General features: G+C 39.1%; 1 protein-coding gene across 2 annotated transcripts in view; it reads right to left on the bottom strand.

Annotated features, from left to right (window-relative positions):
* Nucleotides 1–1352: 1352 nt before the first annotated feature.
* The window catches only part of grid1b (glutamate receptor, ionotropic, delta 1b), a 584450-nt gene continuing 558737 nt past the window's right edge, over nucleotides 1353–27065 (bottom strand). The window contains exons 13-17 of one of the 2 annotated variants that reach the window (XM_056247253.1): nucleotides 17542–17737; nucleotides 13325–13491; nucleotides 11626–11866; nucleotides 9920–10058; nucleotides 1353–2161 (exon numbers count right to left, since the gene is read on the bottom strand). In XM_056247253.1, coding sequence (XP_056103228.1) covers nucleotides 1764–2161; nucleotides 9920–10058; nucleotides 11626–11866; nucleotides 13325–13491; nucleotides 17542–17737 — 1141 coding nt within the window. In that variant the 3' untranslated portion in view covers nucleotides 1353–1763. The remainder of the gene's footprint in view (nucleotides 2162–9919; nucleotides 10059–11625; nucleotides 11867–13324; nucleotides 13492–17541; nucleotides 17738–27065) is intronic. The other variant, XM_056247254.1, reaches the window with a different exon arrangement.

Here is a 27065-nt window from a genome sequence, read left to right as displayed (position 1 = left end):
AATGCACCTTTTTAGCTGGTTTGCCAACCGCCATAAAACTCTTAAAGAAGAAGAAGAAGAAGAAGAAGATGGAACAGGGTTTGAACTGAAAGGCCCACTGAAGTGCTTTGGAACTCGCAGCTTTGTATGATGTGTTGACATAATTTCCACTGAAATAGGAAGTCGTACTTGACAGCACCATGGAAGCGAATGTGAGTGCTGATGATATGTTGGATTCAATAGTAGAGGTGTGAAAAATGTCTAGCCATTTCATTCTTAACCAACGTACAGGTGGAACACATAGTAAAAATCGAGCGTTTAGGCAACCGAACACACATTTCTAACACATATTGCTCCGTGTTGTGTCAAAGGTCGCTTTGGCCAGGTGGTATTTATAGCATAGGGAGCGGGATGCTTTAGATTCTAGAGAGCATTTGATTGGACAGAAGATGTGATGAGATTCTGAAGTCTGCGGTGATGTCATAAAAATCTGTGATCCATTTTAGCGGAAGTGAGAGACTACATTTTGAATGCTTATCTCTCCTAAATGTGAATTTTGTCATTGTTTTGGAACACACCAGCTTATTCATAACCTTAAGGCTAACATATTCATACTAAAAGCTAAACATTTTTGTACATTTTTATTTTAGGGGACCTTGAAGTTTGCAGGAAGGTAGCTCTCCAGGAGCAGGGCTGGAGACCCCTGATTTACACCAATCACATATTCTCCTTGCAGCTCATTAAAACAAAAGATATCACAAACAAATTATGAAAACCATTTCATATACACGTTTTTTTTTTTTTTGTCTATATAATCTGTGAAGTGTTGTACAGTAAAAAAAATGTCAGAAAAGCAACGATAATACAGCTCTTAGACTTTCACAAACAACAGCATGAACTAGTTTAAAATGTCATTGATGTGATGCTGTTCTGTTATATTTCATGAATATAATTGTTCTCTCTGGGCTGGTTGTGCTCACGGATTGATGGTCTCAAACTTTGATTATCTGAAAGCACCTTCAAAATAATAATAAAAAAACAACAACTTAAAAACCCAAGCTTTCTTCAGTGCTGTTGCTAAAGTTTTAGTTTGTCCGTGATGACATTTCCACACAAGTCACTGCTATACTATTTCACGTTTTGAATGGTTAGCCTTTGCTTGTTCTGTAAACCCATCAGCAACATCAACACAATGCAAACACGTAAATCTTCATTAGTAATCAACAACCAAAACCATAAATTGAAGCAAAATTAAAATGGCCTCACTGTTTGCAGGTTGAAGAAGGTCTATGACTGTCAAAAAGGGGGGTCTAATTATCAGCGCTCAGCTTTTGGGTTCCTACAGCTGTGTATGATCATCTAGTAACAAAACGTGGAGAGACATCTTTTATTTCGGCACTTAGAAAACAATCACAATGAATTTGAGTCTTTACCCATAGAGAACAAAATTCACAAAGCCATTCAAACAGTCGTTTTGAATTGTTTATATGTCCTTTTTTGTTGTTCTTTTGTTTTTGTAACTCAACTTCAAAAATTGAGAATATTCAAAATACACTTTTACTTACTTTGCTCTTTCAGCATTTACAAATATGTACAAGAAAAAATGATTTCTCATTTTTTCATTTTTTTTTCATAATAAAAATCTCTACGTAATTTTTTTTCTTTTTTACTCTTTGTACACTGCCACAGTTTTCCAAGCTCAAACTGCACCTCGGCTTTCTTCCTTTCAAAAGCAAGTATGAGGCAGCCCATGGTGACGATGGCCTTAGATGGATGTACTATGCTCAAAAGCTTCTGGGATGGGTCCTCCTGGTACTGACTGGTAGGACATTGGCATGGGCGTCTTGGCGGGACTCTGTCGGAACAGGCCCCCGTTGGGAGCCCTGTGTTTGCATTGGATGGAGGGCATGGTGGAGCTGCTGAGAGGAAGGGGTAGGGTGCTGCCAGGACCCTGGGCCAGTGTCCGGCCCACCCCATGAGCTTGATCCGGGAGGAAGGTGCTCACAGACAGGCCCGTGCCCGGGTAGTCTCGCACAGCCTCCCGCTGCTGGCTGGGCGGCATGCTGCCGATGTCCAGGGCAGAGATCTCGATAGATGGTGCGGGGATCTGCTTGTGTGCCATGTCCTCGTCCATAAGACTGTTCATACGCCGATGCACCTGTTCCAGGTTCACCTCCTTGTCCTAGAGAGGGTGAGAGAAGAAAGGAGGGACAGAGAGGCTGAGATCTGCTGGTTCCAGGATGTTTTTTTTGTTGTTTCTTTTTTGCTTTTAAGCTCCATGCAAGTAAGGCTTCAGTTACAGCAGGGTGTTTTGCAGCTGTATTTACTAAAAGGCCCAATTGGAAAGTTCAAATAGTTGGAAGTGTTTAATAGAATGTGCACCTTGAAATCAAATTTGGCCAGTGGGCATTTAAAATAATAATAATGCTTGAGTGAGACTAAAACTGCCATTACTATTAATATCACCAACAACATTAGTGCTGGAGCCAACCTGCATTTTATAACACATCTACATAAAAATCTATAGGAATTGTTATGATTGCTAAAATGTCTGTTAAAACACAGCATAAAGAGTGTTAACATTTTGAACATGTTATTGATATAATTAGCTACCCAAATAACAACACATCTGCATTAATAGCACAAACATTTGATAGTAACACTAAAGTTGCACAAGTACTGTATTTACCTTTTTGTTTATTTATAATTTACCATTTTGTTAGTGTGAATACCAATGAACAATCCAAAGTGTTAACTCCAGATTTAGATAAACACAATAGACAATAGGATGCATGTCCAGGGGCCTAAATCAAGCTATGGAATATTCCCTTTCGAAAGAGAACTCACTCTGCGTCAAAGCGCTAGGGGAAACGCCACAGATTGACTGATGACTGAAACACTGTATAATCACGACCACATTGTTGGCCGGCGTTAGCCATGACGTCATGCTCTGGCGTGACCCGGAAGTATAAAAGGGGCGCCTAGAGAGCATGTCATCCTCTTTTCGTCTTCAGGGACTGGTTTACTGCTTTGTGAGTTAAACGAAACTATGGCTAACAAGCGCTTTAGGAAGTGTGCCTACCCATGTGAGAGATTTCTCACACCTGGTGACACTCACAACCTTTGCGTGCTATGTCTGGGTTAAGAGCACGCGCGCTCTGTTCTCGAGGGGACAGAGTGCGCGGACTGTGAGTGTTTTTCAATAAGAACGCTCCATTCTCGTCTGTCTTTTTTCTCGAGGGAAGAAAGACAGTCATCTTTGCCCCCGCGGTTCCCCTAGCGCTTTGACGTCTCAGATCAGGTCTCACTGGTTACGACTGTAATCTATGTTCCCTGAGAACAGGGAACGAGACACTGCGTCTCGTCGCCATGCATACGGTCTGCTTTTACAGTCCCTTCAGACGAAGAAGTGGATGAGATGTTCTCTAGATGCCCCTTTTATACGGGTCGCGCCAGAGCATGACGTCATGGCTGACGCCGGCCAACAATGTTGTCGTGATTATACAGTGTTTCAGTCATCAGTCACGCTGAGGCGTTTCCCCTAGCGCTTTGACGCAGTGTCTCGTTCCCTGTTCTCAGGGAACATAGGTTACAGTCGTAATTTGCAGTATCATTGTAAAATTACGCTGTATTTAAAATAGCTAATTCATATCAGACCAAAATAAATACCATAATAACCAAGCAAGGTGTTGGTCATCTTTAATGAAAAGTAGTTATTTTATATAACATTATCTGCAGTGCTATGTGGTTGTTATTGGTGATATGTGATCACTCACTGCTCCAGAGATCAGAGATCTCAGAGATCACCCCGAAATCTTAATGATACCATAAACAAGTATGTTTACATATGCACCAACAATGCAATTTTCCATTAAGATGACTTATTAAGAATTGTGGTGTTTTTTTTACCAATTATTTACTTGTACCACAATGTACACAACAAAAATTAAAACTTACATTTACGTTATGAAAATAAAAAGAAGTGGATTTCTTTGATGAACTTTGATGAAGAACCTTTCATCAAAGTTATTCATGAATTTTAAACAATACCCGTTCTTGTCTTAGGACAACTTTGATTAATTTTTTTGATCCAGTTCAGATGTCGACTACTGTAGATTTCTCTATTCTTGTTTTTGACTTAAAAGATATTTGTAGCATACTTATTTAAGCATAAGTATTGTCTTAGGCCAGTGATGTCAAATTCTTATTCACCTCAGTTTAAAACATCTATTGTAGATTATAATATCTAGAATAAATTGTATGATATATTGGGGTAAAGCTAAATGGAGCACATGGGATTTATTAACTTTTTTCACCACAAATAAATTATTGTGACTCATTTTATCTACGTGCTTTGTATTGTTGAGGAGTGGTTAGGACTAATTGGGTCTCCATTTATGTCTTTAAATTACTATTTGCAATGACATTGTGTTCCAGCAAAGGAGTCATTTTCACCTTTTCTACAATGCAATAGTTTTATAATTTGATCAAATGTTTTTTTTTTCATATATGCATTAACTTGTATACATAAAGTATAATTTGTACCTTTACAAAATTATACTTAAAGCAGCACTAAGTAGGAATTCCGTTTTTGTCAAACAGCGACCCCTAGAGTCGCTGTGGAGTACTTGTACTGTCGTGAATAGCACTCACGCAGAGATGGCTCGTACTCACGGCCGGATCCCCTCCCCCTGTACACCGGTACCTGTTCAGTAGGATGGACGCTGTAACGAGTGGAAATAAGGTATGGCCCCTTTAAGAGCTGCGCGCGCCCAACACATCATGTATACGGCGCCGGGTTATTTCTGTTTGATGCTCATTTTATCAGAATTTTATCAGATCTGTTTTTTGCCGTAAATTCGTTACCTCGCGAGACCGGATATCACACGATACTTCCTAACACTGAGGCCGGCGACACGCCGGCCCAAAGTTGCAAGGGTGGTTTTGCGGCTCACAGGCACCAGGGGGGTGCGAGACGACCACCATTCAAGACGAAATCAGTAATATAAACATTACAATGACTCCAAAGCTGTTCGGTTAAGGTAAAAAAAGTTACTTAGTTCACCTTTAATATGCCAAGAATTAAATGCATAATTAGTATACACTCACCTAAAGGATTATTAGGAACACTTGTTCAATTTCTCATTAATGCAATTATCTAATCAACCAATCACATGGCAGTTGCTTCAATGCATTTAGGGGTGTGGTCCTGGTCAAGACAATGTCCTGAACTCCAAACTGAATGTCAGAATGGGAAAGAAAGGTGATTTAAGCAATTTTGAGCGTGGCATGGTTGTTGGTGCTAGACGGGCCGGTCTGAGTATTTCACAATCTGCTCAGTTACTGGGATTTTCACGCACAACCATTTCTAGGGTTTACAAAGAATGGTGTGAAAAGGGAAAAACATTCAGTATGCGGCAGTCCTGTGGGCGAAAATGCCTTGTTGATGCTAGAGGTCAGAGGAGAATGGGCCGACTGATTCAAGCTGATAGAAGAGCAACTTTGACTGAAATAACCACTCGTTACAACCGAGGTATGCAGCAAAGCATTTGTGAAGCCACAACACGCACAACCTTGAGGCGGATGGACTACAACAGCAGAAGACCCCACCAGGTACTACTCATCTCCACTACAAATAAGAAAAAGAGGCTACAATTTGCAAGAGCTCACCAAAATTGGACAGTTGAAGAGTGGAAAAATGTTGCCTGGTCTGATGAGTCTCGATTTCTGTTGAGACATTCAGATGGCAGAGTCAGAATTTGGCGTAAACAGAATGAGAACATGGATCCATCATGCCTTGTTACCACTGTGCAGGCTGGTGGTGGTGTAATGGTGTGGGGGATGTTTTCTTGGCACACTTTAGGCCCCTTAGTGCCAATTGGGCATCGTGTAAATGCCACGGCCTACCTGAGCATTGTTTCTGACCATGTCCATCCCTTTATGGCCACCATGTACCCATCCTCTGATGGCTACTTCCAGCAGGATAATGCACTATGTCACAAAGCTCGAATCATTTCAAATTGGTTTCTTGAACATGACAATGAGTTCACTGTACTAAAAATGGCCCCTACAGTCACCAGATCTCAACCCAATAGAGCATCTTTGGGATGTGGTGGAATGGGAGCTTCGTGCCCTGGATGTGCATCCCACAAATCTCCATCAACTGCAAGATGCTATCCTATCAATATGGGCCAACATTTCTAAAGAATGCTTTCAGCACCTTGTTGAATTAATGCCACGTAGAATTAAGGCAGTTCTGAAGGCGAAAGGGGGTCAAACACAGTATTAGTATGGTGTTCCTAATAATCCTTTAGGTGAGTGTATACATTACATCTTTCTTTACAGATAAAAACAAATTTGTATACATTTTAGCCAGCATAATTTTAAAGTTATTTTAAAGTTAGCTTAATGAGCACAGGAATATGGATGCCCTTTGCATCAGTTATTGGCTGGCAGTGTTTGAGATAGGAGCTGCTTATCATCAATACGTGTTTAATAGGAAGAATGCCCAGATACTTTAATGACAGCAGCAACTTCATCTGTAAATGTTTTCTCAAATAATTCTTAAAGTTAATGCATATAATGCAAATTATACAACTATTGCATTGTAGAAAAGGTGAAAATGGCTCTTTTGCTGAAACACAATGTCATTGAAAATAGTAGTTTAAAGACATAAATGGAGAGACCCAATAAGTTCATAGGTCAAATCTACTGTATTTTTTTCAAAACAGTATACACTTTTCTAATTTAATTCATAGATTGTGATATTTTTTGTAACCATCCAACATAAATACAGATTGGCTCCAGAGTCCCTGACTGTCACAGGTTACACCTATTTGTTAAGCACTCGCAACAAAAAAAAGCTTTTGGGAGGGATAGGGCAGAAGTTAGATTTGGAATGGACAAGTAATTGCACTGTGTAAATTAGTCTATCAGGTTAGGTTGAAGAATATTTTTCATCACAAATATTTTAAGCAAATACATGCTACACACATTCTCACAATCCATCGCATCGTAGTTCAGTACTCCTATTTGTCTCAACTAATGAAGAATGAGGTGGAATTTTAAGCTATAATGATGTAAGATGTAATCTATGCAAACAAAATGTCTTGCATTTTTTAAATCAATGCAGACTGCTACCGAAAAAAGTGAACTCAAGGAAAGGAAACTCAAGGAAAATAAATAGTGCTTCTTCTAAACTACACACTCAATTATGTGTTTTTCCGAAACACATCTGGTTTCTGTCAGGCTATAGCCACTTTTTCAGGCTACAGCTATAGCCACTTTTTCAGGCTATAGCTATAGCCACTTTTTCATTGCTTCCAATAGAGCAATGCATGGGTACTGGGAAGAATTCAGATTATTTGGAGATCCGATTAGCACTTTTGCGCTACTGAAATATGTGTGACTAGGCAGTATGTAGTCTAAGCCTCAGACGTCATGCCCAAGGGCCATTGGCTGAACGTCTTATGCATATGGCATTTGATTGGTTAAATTCAACAGGATTTCTGGGAGATGTGTGTGTGTGTGTGTGTGGCGTTTTTTTTACAGTCCGCCGTCGTCGCACAAAACCCCCTCATAGAAAAAGAAAGTTGTCATGTTTATATCTGTTACAATGAGCACTTATTAGGATTAATCCTATGCTGGATTTCCAAAAGTATGTGAAGTTCGGGGCATAGACTCTTTAAAAGACATCTTAGAGTTTTGCACGCCGTTCTGTTATCGTAGGTACATCGACTTTACATTTTCATGTCGCTAAAGATGATGTGAAACACAATAAACTGTGATTGGTTGTTTTACATGTCGGTCAGACATCCTCTTGGGCAGTCATTGGCCAATGAAAGCTGCTTTGGAGTCTAGACCTTCTGCCGTCATGTCTGAAGGTCTGGCTATGCAAGACTAGGCAATATGTGACTTCCAGACCAGATGCAATGTTTTCCAAATAATAAAATAAAATAAAAAATCATGTACAAAAAGTGAGTTACCAACTCTTCTTTTGTTTAACTTTATTCCTTAATCACCTGCTACTAATGGAAACTGAATGGTTAAAAATATTTTTTTTTCTATCTACACACAGGCACAATTAGTGTAACAAGATGCTGCTAACATACCATGACTTTCTGATACATATGCTCACTCTAAAATTTTTGGAGGCCACTTATGGAGGTCCTATAAAGGACATATACACCAGTGTATCTATTAAAATGTTTAGTCATTCCACCATAGTCAATCAGGAGATGGTAAATTATGACTTGTGAATTGTATCAAAATATTCTAAAGTGTGAATTTGAGTCCTATTTTAATTTTGACATTGTGATTTCCCTGCTTCTTACGCAAGAGGAGGAAATCATAAAGGTCGGAGATCTGAACGAGATCGGTCCACTGGTTAGCAGTTAAAGTCCCATGACTTTTTTGATGCGCATTGAGGAATTTATACGGTAGGCTGAATGTGTTTCCATCGTAGTTTATGCACGTTTTCTTATTGGATAAAAAATGTATCCGCCTCAACTGAGTGCAAATGTTTTTTTTTATGCAAAGTTTTAGAATTGTTGCGCAACTTGGCATTTCCATCCAGTGTTTTTTATGCTATATGCCAAAATGCGCATACAGATACAGTAGGTGGATGGAAACAATGCAACTGACTGAATTTGTTTCTTTTGATTTTAAAAAACTTTTGCTCTAAATGCTATGCCTTTAATGCTTGAAATATGATTTTTGTAGATAAAGATAAAGTTGGTCTACTTTAATTGCTTTTCTAAACTAAAATACTACATTTATTTAAAGGATGAGTTGGAGCAGATAGTGAAGGAAGCAGCCAACAAGAGTCCAGCAAACATGAGAACTTAAAATCTATTTAAGCCCCAGCATGATTTTGTTAATGCGACCATTATTTTGGAATTTATCACATTATATCCATGGCGACATATCCACAATAGCACTGTGTCAACAGTTTTTTTTTCTTTCTTTTTATTTAAAAATATTGACAAACTAGTTAACTACATTGTAATTGATATTACAATTCTCATATATGTATAAGTAAATGTATTTTGACATTTAAATACCTTTTATAATGGTCATGTTAGCTGATCTATAACCGATGATGGGTGCTGCCATGTTAGTTTGCGGAATTACAACATCAATTCATCCACCTTCTCCAAAAAGTCATGAAAGTAAGTGGCCGGTGAATTGTAAACTTTATAGTTACTTACACAATGTGTATCTGATATGAATCTGCATTTGTCTATCTCTGACTCAGCTAACTTTTGACTGATTGTGTATCACAAACACTACAACACCTATTAAAAACGCAGAAGACATAATCTTTCTCTAAACTTCTTAAGACTGAGTAGTTTTGCAGACTGTAGTTTTATATATTTCATTGTAGCTTTTATTCGTGAACAAGTTTGCAAAACTTTTAAAATGCAGCCTTGCTTCTTTTTGCAGGTATGCAAATGCATAATTTTTCAAACAATTATGAGATGTTTTAAGTGTTTAGTCATTTAAATTTTATGGCGATTATATACATACATCACTGATTCATGAAAGAAATCCACACTAATTAAATCATCACTGCCACAAATAGTGGAATTCTTATTGAAATATGTTCATAATCATGCTGCATCTGGCTTCATGCCTAGACATATAAATGGCACCAATTAAACAGCATAAGTGTTTTTAACACTCATTTTGACTGAACTGGAAAATCATTTATCTTTATTAATTGTGGTATTGTGCTAATTGTTCAAAAAAAGAAGAAGTTCAAAGTAGGAATAGCAGGGGCGTCATTCTAAACCCAACATAACAAGGGGAAGATGAATCTGCTAAATGAGACAACTAAAACGCAAAAAAAAAAAAAAAAATGTTAATGTTAGATGGATTCTACATCTGGTCCTGTTAATTCTCAGCCAATCAAAGAAGAGGCCTACGATTCTATTCTGACCTGTGTCAATAGCTTCTGCTTCATCCCAGTCTCTTTCTCTGTCTGTCCAAATGTCCTTGCTCCCCTCCGATGAAGCAGTAGCAATATCATTATATGTCAATGGACCAGAAACCCTTGCCAGTCTGTAATCCTTAGTAACCTGCATGAGATCATAAACAAATGAAGAATAAATGTAAAATAGAAAATATAGAGATGAATAAATCCATAAAACTTGTCCACATTGACATATAATTGCAACAGGAGGTCACACAGTAAATTACTAGGGATTATTGACTGTTTGGGGTTGGATTTATGTTCTTTTGGGGTGGCTCTTTTTTAGGATAACTGAGCAGACAGACCCATGCAAGCACCCAATTTGCCCACACTTTAGTTTATGGATCCACATCAACCCTGTTTCAGTTTATTACATGCAGTTTCCATTGGCAGTGGATGAGGCTTTGGTATAAAAGAGAGGTTGTAAAGTGAAGTAATTATTCAGATATTTAGAAGTAGGTGATTTGAATAGAACAGTAGATACTTAATTGCCATCTTTAAAGCATGTTTATGGATATAAAGTGTTGTCTAAAACACACACACAAAAAAATTGAGCAAAAAAAAAGAAAAAGAGAGGAGATTACATTAAAAGGTTGCCAAAAATCGAAGGAATTTTCTAGTATAGAATACTGGCTGCAGGGAATCATTTTTACTATTTTGCCACTAATAAGATGCATTCTGTAAATTCTGTATTTAAGGTGAAAATGTCTGGCATTCATTTGCATGTTCAAATCATTTAACATGATTTAGCCCCAGTAGATCATTCTGGAATGCAAAAAGAGCATTCTATTATTATTTTGGATTCAAAGAATAATGTAATTGTTGGAATATAGTAGCTCTGTTTCGATTTCGAATCTGCTCTGACAGATTTCAAAGCATCATAGGTGCCACAATGTAAAAGCGGTTCCAAAAGGTATGATTGGATACCTTCTTTTGGCCAAAATCTAAAGCACTATTGCATTTATCATTTACAGAGATGACATTCTTAGAATGCAGTGCAACGAGCTCATTGAAAAAATCCATCCAAGCTATCCATCTCTCGACAAGCCAAGAGAAACGTTAAATATATTGCATTCAATACCGAAAAGTATCAATAAAATTACTCAATATGTGTGTGCTATGTTTTTTATGCTTATTAGAGTATACATTTATACATATACATTTTTTTTTACTTACAAATATGCTGAATTGCAATAAGGGAATTAAATGTGACAAGGTCCAAGCTCCAAGAGCCAAACTATTTTATTGCTGCACAGAGTTGGTGCCTATTTAGAGTGTTTTAGATTAATCATTGCGGTTCCATTTCAGTTTAGGATGCTACATTGGAAGATAGTTGCCTATAAAGACAGTACACAGCAGCTCTCTACAGTTTGAAGCAGAGCTTTTGCCTTCTGAAATGGTCTAAACTCCACATTCACACCTTGTTAGTAATTGTGACATTCTAATCCATAAAACCTGCTCAATCAAGGGCACTCTGCACACCCCAAGCACACATAAAATCTGTTGTTATGTTTAATGGACAGGGGACCAATTTTGATTTCATCAGGGCACACCTATAACTGTGTGTACTGGAGCTCGACTAAATCGGGGCTCGCGTCTGCTGCGGGATCCTTAAAGTAGAGTGTGGCAGTGTCCTCTCCCTGCTCTGTCTTCCGCGCCCTGAGCTCGGTCACCTCTTTGGGCTGCTCTTGCCGGCAGCGATTGCTGTTCCACCACATTTCCAGGGCGGCCACCAGACAGGCCAACAGGAGCCCCGCTGCTAGGATGCAGAAGACGCCGGCGAAGCTATGCAGCTTGAGCGAGCGACCATCCGGTTGGGCATTGCTGTGGCTGTTGAGGTCGCAGCGGCCAGTCCGAGGCCACCACTTTTGTTTCAATACATCCAGGTCCCCTTTCTCCTGCAGCTCCAGAATCCTGTAAGGGATTACAACGGAGTGAACTTATTTCATGTTACGTTTTTACATATGTCTCCTTTATTTCCTCTCAAATAGTCTGAATGCAGCCTGTGCATGTTAGACAATTAGAAAACTTGTAGGTGCCTCTGCCAATAGTACAAGCCAATAGCATGGCTGTGTTTTTTTTTTTTTTTTTTACCAATGGCAGACGAGGGAGTGTTTGAGATACTGTTTGGAAACAGTAATTAGTGGTATTTGCCAAAACAAGTATCCACCCAGAACAACCAAAATTATCTCACAGATGATTTCATTGTCCAAAACATAACCGTCACCCGTAAACATAACCATCACTATACAGAAAATTATGGATGAGAATGTACAAATTCAAATGAATTAGCCACAAATTTGCCCACACATAAAATAGATACAAAATGGCATGAGACTGTGTTGAAACAATTGGCAACCACCCAGCAACACCTTATAAACTATCCATAACACCATTGGAGCTGCAGGGCAATGACCCAGCAAACACACAGAACACCCTTGCATCATGGGTGGTGAAACAACACATTTTCTTACAAAAAATATAGCTATTTTTTTGCAATTCCTTTTGGTGCAATTCCGTTTGGGGGGGGGGGGTCCTAATGTTAATTATCCTACAAATGGCTTTTTTTTTAGATAAAATATAATGTTACAATATGCCTCTTCTATGGAGATAAGAATGCTACGTTTTTATCTGCAAACATCACAAGTGTTAGGTATTGCTAGTGGTTGGGTCATGTTAACATATTCTAGAAAGATCAATAATGAGTGAGTGAATAGGCAAAAGAAGATCACTACACAGCTTTATGAAATCCAGCAGCAATACAATTGTTACCGTCTTAATTAGTTACAAGTGATTATGTGCAGCTTTAGACAGTCTGCTGGCATCCGTTACATTCACAAAGGGATCAATTTGTAATGACTCTAAAACTAAACCCAAGAAACAACAGTCAAATCAAAGGTTTGTGTGGAATAAAGAATGGCTATGAATTGTGGGAGATTCAAAGCACCTGTGAAATAGCAAGTCATTTATTTGGTAATTGGAACACATATTTTATAAAAAAAAAAAAAAAAAATCATATTTCTGCAGAACATGATATGGCTTTCTCGAACACATACAAAACAACAACAACTGAATGTATGATCTCTCATTAAATAAGAAATGTGTGGAATAATATATTTTAATATTTTGGATATTTTGTCTTGTTCATGTTTTGCTTGGAACACATAGTTTTTAGCTAGAATACAAACTCTTAACCATACAAGTTATTCAATTCTCAGAAGCATGGTCAACTTGTAATAATTATGTCAATAGCTTGCCTTTCACAAACTCCAGAGAGTGCCTGACTCCATACATACTCTATACACCATCTGCATGTTATTCTTAAAGAGGTAAATATAAATATATTTTAGTTGGGAGACAGGTAATACGCACTTTTGGGAGATGAGGTCTCGATAAGGACTCCCATGTTGCATGGCTATGCCGTAGCCTTTGCTGCTCATGCTGTTGCCGGATACAGTGATAGTGCAGTCGTCATCTGTCAGTGCCGCATACTCCACCACAGCCATGTCCCACAAAAATGCGTACGGTCCTTTTTTGGCCTGCAGATAAAAGATATAACTTCATTCAGAGATTTCTGACAACATGCTCAAATAATCATCTTTTAAGGGTGTACTGTCTAACATTGCAGTCTAAAGGCCCATTCACGGCAAGAACAATAACTATAACGATAACTATTGTTAACCCAATATGAGATAACTGTTTATTATAAATGTACGCTGCAGTTATGTACATTTAAAGCACACTGCTTTTAATGCTCAAGCTTCTAGTTGGGTGTTTTCTTATTGCTGTCAAAGTATTTAGCATTCATCAGCTGAAAAAAAGCTTTTGTCTTTTGTTATAGCTGTGGTGTCGACTTCCCTATTCTCACTGAATTAGAATTATTATTAAAACTATAACTATACATTTTTAATAATAATTCTAATTCAGTGAGAATAGGGAAGTCGACACCACAGCTGTGGTTATAGTTCTATTTATTGTTTTTGACTAGTTACAGTTATACTAGACTGTTATAGTTATTGACTGGTAGGCTTTACAATGGATCATTATACGTTCTTATCCTCAAAAGTTGTTATTGTTTAAGTGTTTCGTCATTGAAATCACACTCTGGAGGCTAATCTTGACTAATCTATTGAGTTCTTTTCTCGTTCAAAGGTGCTTCATTGATCTCAACCTGCCCTCATTGGCTGATTCAAAGGATTTAACATCCTCAACTCATTATGCACTCTAAAAGTTTCTTCCTCAAACTTCCTCTTTGATCTTTTCAAAGTTGTCTTTGATTTTCTCAAGAACTAACATTCAATGACAGTTGTTAATTTCAAAAGGGTAGAATAAGAACTTTTATAAGATGACCTGAGAGAACAGCCTGTTATCTGTTATCAGCTCTAAATGTTAACAACGGACACTAAATGGAAAATACTGTCACTGTGGTCTACAGGGTGGTGCTAGGATTCCACTGACATTTTCTGAGAAAAAAAAGAAAACACACACACAAAATGCATTTTTATGGCTATACAAGTTAACACAGTCATTTTTAAACCAGGTTTTCATGTTTTATGGGGACTTTCCATAGATAATTTTTATACTGTATAAAACGGTTATATCCTTTAACCATAAACCTATCCCTAAACCTAACCATCACAGAAGATTTTCTGCATTTTTAGATTCTCAAAAAACCTCACTTGGTATGATTTATAAGCTGTTTTCTTTGTAGGGAACAAAAATATTCCCACAATGAAGGGTTTAACAGGACCACACACACACACACACACACACACACACACACACACATACACACTCACGCACGCAAACACACACACACAGATTTGGGATATTGCCATCTCTGTAGGGACATTTTGTCCCCATAATGCAGGGTTTACCTGGACCCCACACACACAAAAACACACATTGGGTTTCCATGTTTTATGGAGACTTTCAATAGACCTAATGTTTCCTTTCAAGGGAACTCTTCGCTGCATCAGAAGTTGACACTATGGAAACACCTCTGTGTGATTGCGTCTTGAAGCATGTGAAATCAATTCAATGACATGGCGAGACGTTATGCTGTAGCGTGTGAAGTCATGACCAGGACCAAACAATGTCAGCTTCTGTGGCTTCAGCAAGCGCTTTGTGTGAATTGTCTGTCCCATTTATTGTTTGTTTGTCCTGTTGTTCATTATAAAGATATATATATATATATATATATATATATATATATATATATATCTTTATAATATACACCATCTGCCATTTTATGTATATATATATATATATATACAGGTCCTTCTAAAAAAATTAGCATATTGTGATAAAGTTCATTATTTTCCATAATGTAATGATAAAAATTAAACTTTCATATATTTTAGATTCATTGCACACCAACTGAAATATTTCAGGTCTTTTATTGTTTTAATACTGATGATTTTGGCATACAGCTCATGAAAACCCAAAATTCCTGTCTCAAAAAATTAGCATATTTCATCCGACCAATAAAATAAGTGTTTTTAATACACAAAAAAAAGTCAACCTTCAAATAATTATGTTCAGTTATGCACTCAATAGTCAATACTTGGTCGGGAATCCTTTTGCAGAAATGACTGCTTCAATGCGGCGTGGCATGGAGGCAATCAGCCTGTGGCACGGCTGAGGTGTTATGGAGGCCCAGGATGCTTCGATAGCGGCCTTAAGCTCATCCAGAGTGTTGGGTCTTGCGTCTCTCAACTTTCTCTTCACAATATCCCACAGATTCTCAATGGGGTTCAGGTCAGGAGAGTTGGCAGGCCAATTGAGCACAGTAATACCATGGTCAGTAAACCATTTACCAGTGGTTTTGGCACTGTGAGCAGGTGCCAGGTCGTGCTGAAAAATGAAATCTTCATCTCCATAAAGCTTTTCAGCAGATGGAAGCATGAAGTGCTCCAAAATCTCCTGATAGCTAGCTGCATTGACCCTGCCCTTGATAAAACACAGTGCACCAACACCAGCAGCTGACATGGCACCCCAGACTATCACTGACTGTGGGTACTTGACACTGGACTTCAGGCATTTTGGCATTTCCTTCTCCCCAGTCTTCCTCCAGACTCTGGCACCTTGATTTCCGAATGACATGCAAAACTGAGCAACAGTCCAGTGCTGCTTCTCTGTAGCCCAGGTCAGGCGCTTCTGCCGCCGTTTCTGGTTCAAAAGTCGCTTGACCTGGGGAATGCGGCACCTGTAGCCCATTTCCTGCACACGCCTGTGCACGGTGGCTCTGGATGTTTCTACTCCAGACTCAGTCCACTGCTTCCGCAGGTCCCCCAAGGTCTGGAATCGGTCCTTCTCCACAATCTTCCTCAGGGTCCGGTCACCTCTTCTCGTTGTGCAGCGTTTTTTGCCACACTTTTTCCTTCCCACAGACTTCCCACTGAGGTGCCTTGATACAGCACTCTGGGAACAGTCTATTTGTTCAGAAATTTCTTTCTGTGTCTTAACCTCTTGCTTGAGGGTGTCAATGATGGCCTTCTGGACAGCAGTCAGGTCGGCAGTCTTACCCATGATTGCGGTTTTGAGTAATGAAACAGGCTGGGAGTTTTTAAAAGCCTCAGGAACCTTTAGCAGGTGTTTAGAGTTAATTAGTTGATTCAGATGATTAGGTTAATAGCTTGTTTAGAGACCCTTTTCATGATATGCTAATTTTTTGAGACAGGAATTTTGGGTTTTCATGAGCTGTATGCCAAAATCATCAGTATTAAAACAATAAAAGACCTGAAATATTTCAGTTGGTGTGCAATGAATCTAAAATATATGAAAGTTTATTTTTTATCATTACATTATGGAAAATAATGAACTTTATCACAATATGCTAATTTTTTGAGAAGGACCTGTATATACATAAAATGGCAAGCAATTGTAAACTGTATATTCTAACCCCTAACCCTACAATCACAGAGAACTTTCAGTATTTTTACATTTTCAAAAAACATAATTTAGTATGATTTATAATCTCTTTTCCTAATGGGTACCCAAAAAAGTGTGTGTGTATAATATATATATATATATATATATATATATATATATATATATATATAAAAAAAACACATTTTTACAAGGGGGCCCTACAAATCCCCTCTTTACCATGTACAGTACATTAATTCTTCATTACAGGCTTACAAGATGCTACAATTTACCCATTTATACACATGCCACGCATCCTCTAAAAAAAGCTCACTGCAGAATTGTGTCTAATACTTTTTGGATCAGTTCAGTCTCTGATGAATCAATGTCCAGAGCTCAGAATATTCTAGAATTCATTTAGCATTTGCTCTGGCCATAAACACCATACATCACTGTGAAGTGTGGAAGTGGAGGAAAAGGTGTCTGTCATGTTAACCATTGCACGTTGAATTTTTGATGACAGCAACTGACTTGCCAAACATCTTATTGTAATAGACTGAATTTGGATGCAAATTATAGATGAGTAAAGTTGAAAGGATTATACCAAAAGATTATGCCAAAAGATCAGAAAACTACACCAAAAAAACAGCCCTCACAATGTCTTTCTGTTTTCATAATTCTCTGCAATCATATAGCCAATAGGTGATAAATGTTCATACCTTGCGTATGCCTTCAGAAGGGCTAGAAACGGAGAAGTCCTGTCCATTGTTTTTGCTGATGGTCCTCCACAGCTCTGCGTATGTGCTGTCCTGCTCCAATGGGTTTGTGCCTTTGGCTCTGAAGTAATCGTACACGGCTGAATCCCTAACAGTGCCGTAGGCAAAGTCCATCTGCCTTGCAAGATCCTGAAAAGATCTGTTGGATAGATAGACAAGAAAAAAATGCTTTTAGATTTATTGAAGTAAATGTATTTCTAGCATATTCTATGTGGTTTTTAGCACATGTGGTTGCTATTAGTTTCTCAAAACAACTGCCACAATTTGAGCTACCATTCCTGTGTCAATCAAAAACTTTTCTAATTATCCGTTTTTTTTTTTTTGTAAAAAGTTTATAGGGTGTTAGTGACCCGAGCTATGTAATAGTGTAAGTAGGCAAAAATTTTTCCTGCACAAGAATAATTTAATCTCTTCTGACTCAATACGTGCAATTCGCCTTTATTCCTCAAGGTGGCAATGTCTGATACAGAACGATGACATGGGGCCCTATCACACACTCGGTGCAATGTGGCGCCAGGCGCGACGCAAGTGTTTTTTTGCTAGTTTCAGCCCGACGCAGTAATCATTTTCATGTCCTGCGCCAAGTTGTTTAAATAGCCAATGCATTTGCGCCCATTTGTGCTAAAACCGAGGTGTGTTCAGGCGCATTGATGACGCGTTGCTATTTTGAGGCAACTGAAATAGACTGTGCCATTGATCAACTGAAACTTGGTCTAAAGTCAATGGTGCAATATTTTTTTTTGTTATTTAAAGAGCGCGTTCGTAATGTGCGCCAAATATTAAAAATAAAACGTTTACAATGTAAAAGATTATTATTGTGTATATAAAGATATGGTGGAATCCGGCTTGTCCCGTAGATGGTCTGCTTGCGCGCTTTAACCTCGCGCACGAGCAGATCCGTTTCTTTTCTGGAGAAGCGTTCAGTCTATCCTCTATCAAATTCCGTCATGTAAATTGCGAATCCGCCTTGCCGCAAGCACAACTGGTTTTTAAAGGGAATGGGAGATGAGACTCTGATTGGTTTATTGCACGTAAAGCCCAAAAACACACCCATGACTCATTAAGAGAAATACAAATGTATTTAAAGACATTCTTGAACAAATCCTATGCAGCGCTGCCGATGATTTCCTGTTGATGTGCGCGGTCTCGCTCTCCTCTGGTCGACGTGTGCGCGGGCGCGCTTTTCCGAGAGAAATGCTCATATAATGAGTTCCACTCTCGTCTACGTCATTAGATCCACGATCGAAAAAAAAAAAAACTGCCGAAATTTGTACCAACCCGAAGTAAGATTTTCGGCACAGAAATTCTCCGTTATTCGGCCAAAATATATATTTTTTAAACTTTGGCCATGTTTAGCATGAGAATCCATCTCTTTAACACTGTAAAGAACTCTGAATACATGAAACACCATTGAACCCTTTAAAAAAAATGAAAAAAATTCTTCTTTTAATTATAATTGTTATTAAAATATATAATTATTGAAAAAAATGGTAACACTTCATTTTACAGTATCCTTGTTATGTTACATGTAAGAACAGCAAATTTTGCATAATTACATACATAGCAACTAACCCTAAACCAAACCCTATTCCTAACCCTAACCTTATAGTATGTAGATGATGTTAATTAATATTACTCAGTACTTACATGTATAATTATGTTGTAACAAGGACAACGTAAAATAAAGTGCAACCACTTTTTTTTGTTTGTTTGTTTTTTTCCTACTAGGCACGGAAAGGGAAGAAGTAGGTGAAATAGCTATAATAGCAATGCCTTATATAGTGATACTTCATTGCATGGCCAATTTTACATTTATTTAGTCTATTTTTATAAGATAATAAGATATTAAGATATACAATATTGTATTTCATTGAACAGTATTTTGTATTTTATTTTGATACATTTATACTGAAGTATTTTGTTGCAATATTTTATTTTTCAGCATTATGAAGAACAAAGAGTAGAAAGCAATTGGGATTTGACCAAAGTATTTGACCCCCCCACCCCACAAACAGGCTTACTGTTTTAACAAGGCACACTAATGCAATCAGTATCATTTTATGCTTTTATTGGATGCTTTTGTGATTAAGTTTGTCTTTGAAATGTCAATCTTTGGTTCTTTACTTGTCTTTGTTAAAGCTCCTGTAGGTAACTTTTGAAAACATGTATTTGCTAAAACTATCATTATGTCCTGACAGTAGAATACTGTGTAAAAATCAAGCTCCTCTGGCTCCTCCCAGTGGTCCTATTGCCATTTGCAAGAAATACACGCTCCCGGTCAGAAACAACCAATCAGAGCCAGGAGGCATGTCTTAGCACTGTCAATCACGCTTGTGTACGCGCTGATCACACCCCTCTCTTGCACAGCGCGAGCGCCGGAGCGCGAGCCGTCGTTCAAACTCAAGATTGCCGGCGAGCTGCAGCTGTGCTTATGACGGAGAAACAACCTAAACTGCCAATTCTCGAGTGACACCTGCTCATAAAACAAAGAGGTAAAAGGAAAAAGACCGATGACGATAAACAAGCGAAAAAGAAAAAATTACACAGAGCCCATTGACTCGGTGTCAAAACTCTAGCCGCATAACATGTAGATAAAATGTCACGCACTCTGCTAAGCAACAATTGAAACCTGCTAATTCACTGGCTTGTCATGTTGCTGAAATAATGTACTAGCACACCTTATCTAGCATTATATATCGCTAGAATAATTACTTACATACTGTAACGTTAGTTACCGTTATATTAACGTTATCTTACTAGCTATTTATTACTTATAGAAAGAGTGCAACGTTATAAAGTTACATGTAGGCTATTGGAAAATACATAATGATTTGAGGACCAAGTTTGTAGTCAAAGTATGGGCAGGCCATAGTCAATGTAAAGCATATTATTGACGTTTAGTCCCTATTAGTGATGTTCCATATAACTTTTTATCCGCCGTCATCGGTGGCCCTGTTTACTAGCCTGCGCGTTCACGGCAGGCTCCGCTGTGGAGGGAGGGCTGTAGCGCAGCAGAGAGCAAGGGGGTGGGACCTGTAAGTTGTGCTTGTTCAAATTTTCAGGCTAAGTCAACGTTTTCTCAAAACTCCCTACTGCAGCTTTAATTCGATTGTAACCTTAGGCACTGTAACATGTGATGTCCTAATAATTATGAAACTGGGTATCCTAAACGCAAGTGTCACACTGAAGCCCAGATTTAAAATTCATGGCCCACTGATATATAAATTGTTTACAACATAATAAAAAGCAATATCATTGGCTCTACTGACTCAACCTAAAGTTGCTCTGTTTAATTTGTCCAAGTTTGAATTTATTCATTTATCATGGTAATGGTGCCATATGATTCATACATCAACAGGACAGGGACCTAACTTGGCAAGAGCTAACTTCAAAGTCCAAAGACAACTCTGTAAGTAATGTGAGATGTTGGGCCATCTGTTCTGCTAATGGAGCTGTCAGGTCCACAGATGAAACATAAGCCAGTGAAAGGAAATGTTTCACACTTTAATGGCGGTTTGCTTGTCAGTCTACTGTAAGTATATCAGAAAAAACACTTAAAGCTGGTATACGACAACTGTATGTTCCATTCAGTGTCAGAAATTAGCTTTTTAATATTATTATTTATTGCCTCAGCTTGCTGTAAAGCTATACGTTGTAGCTTGTTACTGGAAAGTTTCTTTTGAACACTCTTTTCACCTCATATTATCACAAAAAGAGTGTCACACTTTAAAATAATACAAATTTCAAAGCTGCAAGCTTCAAAAAGCTGTGTTGTCTACACTGCAAGGGACACTTTATTTCATTAGTCCACTTTAGACATTCTACTAACTTTAAGTAACTTTGCAACTACATGTCAACTACCAGTCATTAGAGCATTAGTAGACTGTCTGTTTAATTTCTGATAAAACTGCATTTTGATGCTCCCCTGACAGACACTCTACATTGCAAATTAATGAGAGTTAGTTCACATGTAGTTGCAAAATTAGGGGGCTTTCACATCTGTAGTTCGGTTCATTTGGTCCGGACTAAGGGCGAAAAATTATACTTTGTATCATTTTCAGGCGTTTTGGTTCCTTTTCACACCACACTGATTGCTCTGGTCCGAATCAGTTGATGAGTTGATGAAACGAACCAAAATACAGTCACGTGACAACATCCACATCAATCGTTGGCCAGATGTGTCTTGAACATATTTCTACAACTGCATTTCGATTGGTCAGAATTAACGTGCGGGAAAATTCCAACAGAACTCCTGAAAGTAAACCAAGAGGAAAATCCGGCAGACATGCGGAGAATTCACTCACAATGTATGTTCAGAATCAGCACAAGCTTTATCCTTTCGCAAATCCCCTCATAAACAACAAAGTCTAGACGCGATATAAATGAGAGATTCCCTGTGCAGTGCGGACAACTTCGGTGTTTATGATGAGAGTTGCAGAACGCGGTAAGTCAGTCATGGTTTAAAGGGAGCGCTATTGACAATCTAAATAATAGTTTTGTTTGACTACGGCAGCTGGTTTAGTCCAAAAATGCGCAGTTATTTGGGAGTTGGGTCTGTTCGAGGTCGGATCACGTTCTCACCACAAACGAACCGCTCCAGAGTTCGTTTGAAAGCGTACCGAGACCACCTCGAGACGCTTGTTTGGTCCGCTTTTGGTGCGCACCCGAGTGCGATTGCTGCTTTCACACCTGCCCAAACGAACCGCACCAAGGGGGAAAACGAACTCTAGTGCGATTCAAACGAACTAAATGAGTCAGGTGTGAAAGCATCCTTAGTTATATTTAGTAGAAGGTCTAAAGTGGACTATCGAAATAAAGTGTAACCCTGGAGATACATCAATCTGCACAGCCACTCTGTGGATACTATTGGGTGAGTTGTTTATTTTTTAATCAGTTTTCCCATTAACACCATTATTTATTCATTCAGACTGATTTTCAGATGTGGACTGCACACAAAAACAAAAGACAGTTTTCTTTTTTTTTCACATGAACGGCTAATCATAATGTAATGGAGGCATTGTCTACTCTCAAATGATTTGTCTCCATTCATTTTCAGTTACCTCCACCAAACCCTTGGCACACTTTATGAAATTGTTAAAACTCAATGGGCTCAGGAGTGGCGAGATAGATACTGCTGTAACTTTAACCACTGATGTCGCTTTACAGTCACTTAAAAAAAAAAAAAAACTATTAAAAACACACTTTTTAATGTCATGTTTCATAATATTTACATTATTTTTGTACTGTGGGTTATTTACTTGAAGACAAAAAAAAATACTCTTTAACGTTTTTTTTTAGTATTTTTTTTTAGTATTAATGTATTTTGTGAAGTATGTTGTACATGTGTGCTGAAGAAAGATATGGGATGTGCTATATTTTGCATACAAGTAGGCCTATGTGTGCAATGTAACATGTTCCACTGATGATGATACATCAAATGTGTACAGTTGACATATTCTTTACAAGGAAAGGAATGTTTTGACTGATGCAAATGTACCACGAATGTATACACCGAGGGATAGTTTCTTAATATGGAAAGTGGATTGTACCATGTGTAAAAGCATGAGGTATATGTTCCTCTTTAAACATAAGCAACATGTTTTTCTACCTTACAAGGAAGTTGAAAGTCACTCAGTGGTGTATATAAGCTCAATCCTTACTGTACCACCGCAGAGAAACAGAGGCATGAGGGGGTGAGGGAGAGACACACCAAGAAACCATTGCAGGTGGCATGTTGGGTGAGGGAATAGAGAAATGGGAAACAGAGAAATCTGGAATGAAGACCACCTCTCATGTAGCCTTATTCTTCTATGCCTGTTTCTCTCATATGTCTGATACATGTACTGTATATAAAAAATAATAAATTAGAGATCTCTTGGCAAAGTAACTGGTGTAGCTTCCGTGATTCAACAATAATGGGGAAAAGCATGATTTCAAATCTACATACTCATCCAATATTTTTCCTCCTCAGGGGAAATGCCTCATACAATCATAGTTACACAACTGGACAAATACCTATTTCTGGCATGAAACTCTAGATGGCGGAGGCTTATAGGTCTTTAACCGGCGAACATTCATCAAGTTTAATAAATAAAATAAAACAAATACAAAATGAAAGTATAAGCCAGTAGCCCCTCGCGGACGACTGCTGGCCACACAAAACAGAAACAAAACACAACATAAAATCCAGGCCTGGCCTCTCTGGATCTCCACTGTCGTCGCTCCTCCTTTATGCCTCCGCTCCTCCGTGAGAGATACGAGACCAGTGCGTCTCACAGGTGTCGCTCATCAGCAATAAAGCCACCGGCCTCGCGCCGCTCTCTCAAGGCCCTCGGCCTCGTCCTGCTCGCCACAACAACATTAACTCTTTCTTTATAATATGAAGGTCACATTAAAACGTGTAAACCGGTTTCTGTGCCTTTAATGAATATATAATTATCGCACAAATTAACACATTGTTTTTCCCAAACCTAGGAATTATATTTATGGTATGTATTTAATAGTACCTATAAAAATAAAATGTGTGCTGAATGATTTTAAGTGATTTAGGTTTATAATAATAATAATAATAATAATAATAATAATGACTGCATTGATTGCAGACATTTGAGTAACTGTAGCTCAGATAATCAAATTTTTGTAACATGCATATGTCACATTTGGCTTCCAACAACTAGTGAAAATGAACATGCAGGTATGTTTGTCTGAGAGCAGAGGTCTGTTCACACTCTGACGGGACACAGTTTGCTCAACATCAGCATAATCAAATGCAATCAAACATCAGAGGCACACAGGCTGGGTAAATACCTGTCATCATACCTCAGCGCTAGATAACATTTACAGATGTGAAAGCAAACTAGCACAACACTGGTAAGGGAGCACACAGAATACAAACTCATTCTGGCATTGAACAAGAAAGGTCAATAATAATAATAATAATAATAATAATAATTATTATTATTATCATTATTATTAACTACCAACTCAATTATAAACTCTTAAATATATTTTGACATTTCTAGTAAGAATCTACTTAGTTTGTTCATCTGAAGTGCTCATTGTCATTGTCTTGTGAACATACGCTTCTAGATTACAGCTTTTTTGGAGCACATGTCCCTGGTTAGGCTTTCAATATGGACTTAATAAATATAACAGCCAACAATACACAATTCTAAACCTCTAAAGGCCTATTTACACCGAGAATAACAAGTATAAAGATAACTATTATACTATTATAAACATGTGCATTGTTTATATATCTGCTGCTTTAAATGCTCATGTTCTTTAACGTCATGTGGATTCTGCTTTGTCCGAAAGGTCTGAAAGTGATTCCAACATTTTTTTTTATCTCTGTGTTACAGAAATGGAAGCAAATCACACATGTACAAGTAAGTGACAAGTAGCTAAGTCTCAAGTCAAGATTCGAGTCACAGTGCACACACAACCAAGCAAGTCAAGGCACATTACCAAATAACAGAAGTAAGTAAGCAAGTATAAATTATATTTGCCACAACCTACTAATTTATTTTTCCATCACAGATGGTTAAAATATCACTACCTGGATTCAAATTATTGGCCTGCTTTAAGCAAAGAAAACAACTAAGGAGATGGCTAAAATTGGGTTAAGAACGTCCTGGTTGCGTATGCAACGGAGGACGTAGTCGACAAATGGGGATCACGCTAGGGAGCCAATCGTCTTCGAGTACTATTGAACGAGCCAATGGAATTGGCGTGCGTGATGACATCACACACTCCGCCCCCGCGGCGCAGGTATAAATACGGTAGTGGATGCACGCACTAGTTGCTTTTTCACTGAGGAGCCGAGCGTAAGTCGGAGTCAGCGGTGGTCCAGCAGTAGTGGCAAGGGGACTACGTCCTCCGTTCCCTGGGTTGCTTACGCAACCAGGACGTTCCCTTTCAGTCGAGAATGTCAGACGTAGTCGACGTCGACTGAATGGGGATCAACCATTGAACATGCCACTAAAGCTGCCACCTTCCAGTGCCTAGACAAAAGCCTCCAGATCCCCCTGCAATTTAAGGCGGAGAAAGGACAGGGCTTAAGGCCAGGGAAGTCACTGCTGTTCCTACAAGGCTCACTGGGAAAGCGTTCCCTGTACATGGAAGGAAGGGATGCTGCGGAAGCCACATCCTGCCCGAAGGGAGGTAACGTGGAGAATACACATATGAACTGGGGGGATGACCTGGCAGAACAACATATGGAACGTCACTGGGGTGGCTCCAGCCTATGACAGGGGGAGACTCAACCGGACAGTGATGGCAGAGCAGGCTCTGCAGAGGGAAGACACGGGCTCATCGTAGGTAGCTGTACCGTGGAAGAATACGCGTATGGGATCACCGTAGGGATCGCAACCTATGGACCCAGCTTAACACAGGTTCGACACTGCTTACGAGTGGTAGGCCTAACATCGGGCGTTCCGCCACATCCGATGTCGGAGGGGTGCGGAGGAACTCAACAGGGTTCGGTTAAAGGGAACTCAACTGGAGCAAAAATGGCGCACGTATCCAGTCCATAGGAGGGGAATGGCACAGCAAGCTGACACAACGAACCGGGCTTACAGTGAACTGGCTTCATGTGAAGGGAGGCCACGGGAAGCAGCGGTTCGACACAGGTGTCGCCCAGCCCCCAACTCTAGAATATTTGTCAGCGAAGCACTCTGTGTCAATGCCTAGACGGGAGCACACACTCATTTAAGAGGAGCTCACCACCTAAGTGGACATGTGCATCTCGGGATTTTCACCAAGATGAAGGCAGTCACATTCAGTGGGCCAACCTCACTTGGAAACAGCCTTCCCTGTCTGCTGATTTCCTTAACAGATAAGAGCTGGTCTGATGTCCTAAGGCTTGCGTTCTGTGCACGTATAACCGCAATGAAGCGGACGGACAGAGAAAGCAGTGGCTCAGGGGCGGTCTCTGCAGTGCAGCACCAGAGATAAGGCCCAAGAGGATAAAGAGGGGCGCAAGGCTTTTTTAGATTCCCTTGTTCCCTCAGGAACTTGACGATCAGGACGTGCTTCCCATGCTTCTGCATCATGATGTGCGTCAAGAAAACAGAGGCAGCGTCATTTTGAGGGTGGAGGAAAACAGCCTACTCCAACCCATCTTGCAGGAAAGAGAGCACTGAAATGACTGAACGCTCTCAGGATCTCCTCACGGAGAGAAGACTCACTCAAAGAATAGGTTCCACTTCTATTTGGCATAAGCACAACTTCCTCTTTTTAGGGGGTGCTCGCAGAAGTGATGGTAACTACCACATGTTCCTGCGGTAGCCACCTGAACCTCCGCGTCCAGTTTAGGACCAGCCTGGAATCTCTCCAGGGGTTTGAACGCGGGTGCCATCATGCCCCGTCCCTGAAATGTATTCAGGGGAAGTCAGTAGGGCTGTCGAGGGGAAATAGGTCTGGTTGGGCCAATAAGGGGCAACTATCAAGACCTGCTCCACTCCTGA

The sequence above is a fragment of the Rhinichthys klamathensis genome, unplaced genomic scaffold (genome assembly GCF_029890125.1).
Source record: "Rhinichthys klamathensis goyatoka isolate OS25496 unplaced genomic scaffold, OSU_Roscu_1.1 h1tg000045l_1, whole genome shotgun sequence".
Classification (NCBI taxonomy): Eukaryota; Metazoa; Chordata; class Actinopteri; order Cypriniformes; family Leuciscidae; genus Rhinichthys; species Rhinichthys klamathensis.
This window is presented reverse-complemented; position numbering and strand designations above follow the sequence as displayed.